The following is a 4,384-nucleotide window of genomic DNA, read 5'->3' as shown; positions in this document are numbered from 1 at the left end:
GGGAAAGGGCTCAGTTCTAAAAAGTGCTGATCAAAGCACATGAGTTCAAGCTTAAAGTGAAGCATGTTCTTCATGAGAAAGGGGCTAGATTGCTCAGCAACCTGAAGAAGAGATGATTAAATCTAGCGTTTAGTATCAGTGGAGCTGCAACCAAATCAGTGACCTGGCAGCAGGATTTAGCCCTGCTTTACTGAGAAAAATCAACTACCAGCTAATGTTTCCTTTGCGATAGCAATATGATGGGAGGGTGGCCAGTTGTTATGGGCTCCTACAGATATGCAGGGAACCTGCTCTGAAATCCAGCACATTGGAGTGGACTCAATTAACTGAGTCTGCTGGAGTACAGAAACTGACACCCTCCAGAAGCCTTCCACATCACATGCATCAACATCCCTGCTCTGAAAAAATAGCGGTGGGGCGCTTCGAAATAAAACACATTTGATGACTTTAGTTAAAAGTGCCCCGCCACCATTTTTTCAGCACATGGGCACATGGGGATGTTGATACACGTGACATGCAGGCACTTTTAATTAGTGCAGCTTGCTAATTAAAGCACCCAGCACCATGTCCCAAACTATGTACAGAAATGCTCTGGAACACCAGTTTAGCCTACTAAAAATATTCCTGAAATTTGCAAAGAGTGAAGTGCACTTCTCACAGAACTGACTGAATTTGACTACTACACTTATTGTTTAAACTTCAGTAACTTCGGTCAAATTTCCCTCTTTATTACTTAACTCCTAAAGGGACTGTACTAATATAACTGAGAGGCAAAACTGGCCTAGAACCCATTTCCATTTCCAGTACCGAAGGAAAACTGCCTGCATCAAAATTACTCTGATTAGAATAGGAGAGAGAGAAACAGCAACAAAACAAAGCAAAACCAGATAATTCATTGGCTGGAGTATATTTGTGCCACTATCCTAAACTAGACAGAATCAAATGTGCTCAGCTGAGTATTCTGCAATGGCAAATCAGTCCCCCCCTGCTCAGATAAATGCCCGTGCTTCCTGAGCTAGAGGATATGATTTCTAAACCATTGTCATTTTGAGCCCATGACATGGAGCTGGGTGACAATGATCAAGTCCAGATTAGCTATAACATTAGGGCACCTATACACATGCATTGAGGCTGCTCCGATGCAAAATGACAGCGCATTGGAGCAAACTTAATTACTCAAGTCTGTTGGGGAATGGTAATTACTGCTCTCCAGCAGACTCCGGGCATCACATGTATCAATATCCCCATGCTGAAAAAGGACAGTGGGGGCGCTTTAACTGAAGCTCATTTGATGAGCTTTAGTTAAAAGTGCCACCATCACCATTTTTCAGTGTAGGGACATTGATGCACGTGATGCTCTGAGAGCTTTTATCAGAGCAGCTCTTGGAGCCACTCTAATTAAAGCAGCCCCCTCCCTCCTCCCCCCACCTCCGGGAGCACGTGTATAAACGCCTTTAGTTTTAGCTCAGAAATAGGCCAGTCTGGGCATTTACATTATCAGAGAATAGCACTCTTCTACAGGGTAAATCAACCAGAGTACACTTGTTTCTTTCCTCCTCTTTTTAATTATTATTTACTGCCACTGTCTTTTAGGCTTTATTATTTTTCTGAAGATGTATGCTATAACAAAATACTACTTTCCAAGGAAGAGATCATTTTCAAAATGCAAACAGCTAATCAGAAAGCAATTTCTTCATGCAACCAGAAATCAGGAGAGTGGGAGTGAAAGATGCAATGTTTTACATTAACGGAGCTTTTATATTGTCTTCATAAGCATCACCAGGGGAGTAAAACAGCTCATCATTCTGATAGCAATTAACAGAATTTTCCTGCTGGAAATAAATCATAGTAAAAGTTGGTATATCCCATGTAGTCTATCCCACTTTTGTTCAAGGAGACCAATACACAGCGTATAAAACTTTCCCACATATGGGATTAATTTTGAATAGGCCAAAATCATAAATGCCCTAAGAAAAGCCTCTGAACCTGTAAACAACTTTATGCACTTGGACTAATCCCACTGAAGTCAAGGCAATTGCTCACCGTGCATAAGGTAACTGCGGAATTAGTCCCAATTAGCCCCCAGCACCAGTATATTTTGTGAGAAGTTATGAAAGATTGAAGACTGAAGCCACGATTGAAAAATGTTGAAATTGGTGAAAAATCAAGGGGGAATATGAGGGTTTGCAAACATTTTGGGGGGATTTTTTTCAACCAGCTATGGAAACTATAGATCTGACCCCAATACTTTTCAGCAAGCAACTAAGATTCAAATAAAAACACAGGACTGGATTTTTCTCATTCATGTGAGTTTAAATCAAGAGTCTTTTTCCTGAACACTTTGGAATTACATTAATGAAAAATTGGCATGAGAAAAAAGACAGACCCATCACATTTTCCTGAATGCAGGCTAAACAAACAACAGAGAAATAATAAGCAATCACAGATATGTTCCTCATTAGTCTTCCAATTCTGAAAAGTAAACTTCTCACAAAATCTTAAAGGTCTCTGAACATCTTGTGTTTGCTGTTCTCTCAATGCTGCAGGCAGGCAGGCACAGCATATGAAAAGTTACAGGGTAAAGCATGTTCAGTTACTTAACAATCCCAAAATACCCTCTAGTAACTGAACACCCCTTTCCTATGGAGTGCATCTCCAGGACCATATACTTATTTTCTAAAGGTAACCAAGATTTGATTTATAAGGACTTATGGGCCAACTGACTATGACTTCCTCTGGTCATAAATAAATTCTACAGATGCAAACGCAGAAAATAAAGTCAGGATGAATTACTTTCATCAACATTATACTGGAAGCAAGAATAGTGCAGGCAAGTGACAGAATCTTAGAAAAGTAGGGCTGGAAGGGACCTCAGGTGGCCACCTAGTCTCACCCACTGCTGTCCAAAGCAGGATCATCCCATTACAGCTACTGGAATACTCTGTTTATAACAATTATATTCCTTTAAATTTGGGGGGAGGGGGGGCACTGGACACAGGAAATACAAGGGGGCTGCAATCTTCATCACATGCAGAGATTGAGCATTTTTGGAAGAACACAGATCAATCTTAAATTGTTTTGAGGTTTCTGAGCTGTTCATGTGGCCTCCTCCCTCTCAGGGCGACTTTGGGAGGAGATGCAACACCTAGGGAATCAAAATGGCAAGAGGGCAGATGAGAGTGCATGTCTGGAAGTACATCAGCAGTCATTATCACTTGACTATATTCCATGGTGCCCCAAAGGATTCTCAGGCATAGGAGGGAAGCAGAAAGGTTTTTGTAAAACACTTATCACCATGTTATGACTTGACAGGGAAGTTATAAAAAAGGAGCTCATAAGTTCATCCAACCATGGATGCTTTCAATTCTTTGTAGACTTACATGTTTGACAGTTCGTTTCTCCAGCACCCCAGCAGTGATCTTCTGTGCAGTTTGAATGGCATTTTGGACCTAAAATACAACAGTTAAATTGTTATGAAAATCTGAGTAAGAAATTTATATTTGTAGGGCATCTATAGATGTGCTCCAGAGTTGTATTATTGAGTCTGCTCTGACATGTGCTAATTAGCATGACATCTGGCACATGTATAGGTGCCTATACTTTTCAGATAATGTTACATACACCAAGACTGTCAGAAAGAGACTCTTGATCCTTCAGTCCCAGAAAAAACAGAAAGAGCACACTTTAATTCTGGTATTTCCAAACTTTTTGAGTGCTTCACTTTACACCCTCAACTTTCATTTAATGTAAACTTCTTGTAGAAAATTATTTTAATAAACAAATGGAAAAACAGATGGAAAACCTAGCACAAAGAACTAAACCAAGCACACCAGAAGCAGGGCTAGAACCCAACATTTATGGCAAAGACCTTTATTACTTGAGCTAATGGAATAAATCGTAACAGTAAGCGCTTCCCCACCACGGGCACACCCAGACAAGCCTGCACATGCCTCTTGCGGTGTCTCAAAGCAGTTTGAGATGCTGCAACAGGCATGCTGGGAACAAAAAAAACCCAAAAATATTCCCCGTGCTGCATATTTGCAGCACAGGCCAAAAGTGTTACACCTGGAAGTCCAGGTATAAAAAAAAAAAACCAAGGAAAAAAAGCGGGGCAACTGGAGGCTGGGGTCTTCCAAAGAGACGCTCTGATAGCCAGCTAGAGAGTCTCTTTGGCTGCCTCTTGCCCCGCTGCTTCAGCACGTTGCCTTCGCATGTGGGTCAGCCTAGAGTGGTACAGCCTGATGGGACCAGGCTCCATCCCAGGTAAGTAAGGGACTTAGGGGTTATGCAGAATAGAGCAGGGGGCTGTGTGGATGCAGGGGACTGTGAGTAAGGGGGGGGGTTGCACAGGAGAGGAGAGGAGGGGCCCCCCCTCCACCCCCCG

The 4,384-nt window shown here is 41.9% G+C and overlaps 1 protein-coding gene across 2 annotated transcripts in view; it reads right to left on the bottom strand.

Annotated features, from left to right (window-relative positions):
* The window catches only part of EGFR (epidermal growth factor receptor), a 91,806-nt gene that overhangs the window by 58,599 nt on the left and 28,823 nt on the right, over window positions 1-4,384 (bottom strand). For both annotated transcript variants that reach the window (XM_025202324.1, XM_025202325.1), the window contains exon 5: window positions 3,381-3,449. In XM_025202324.1, the coding sequence (XP_025058109.1) occupies window positions 3,381-3,449 (69 nt within the window). The remainder of the gene's footprint in view (window positions 1-3,380; window positions 3,450-4,384) is intronic.

The sequence above is a fragment of the Alligator sinensis genome, unplaced genomic scaffold, assembly GCF_000455745.1.
Source record: "Alligator sinensis unplaced genomic scaffold, ASM45574v1 scaffold213_1, whole genome shotgun sequence".
Classification (NCBI taxonomy): Eukaryota; Metazoa; Chordata; order Crocodylia; family Alligatoridae; genus Alligator; species Alligator sinensis.
Note: the sequence above shows the minus strand (reverse complement) of the source record. Positions and strands in the feature narration are given on the sequence as shown.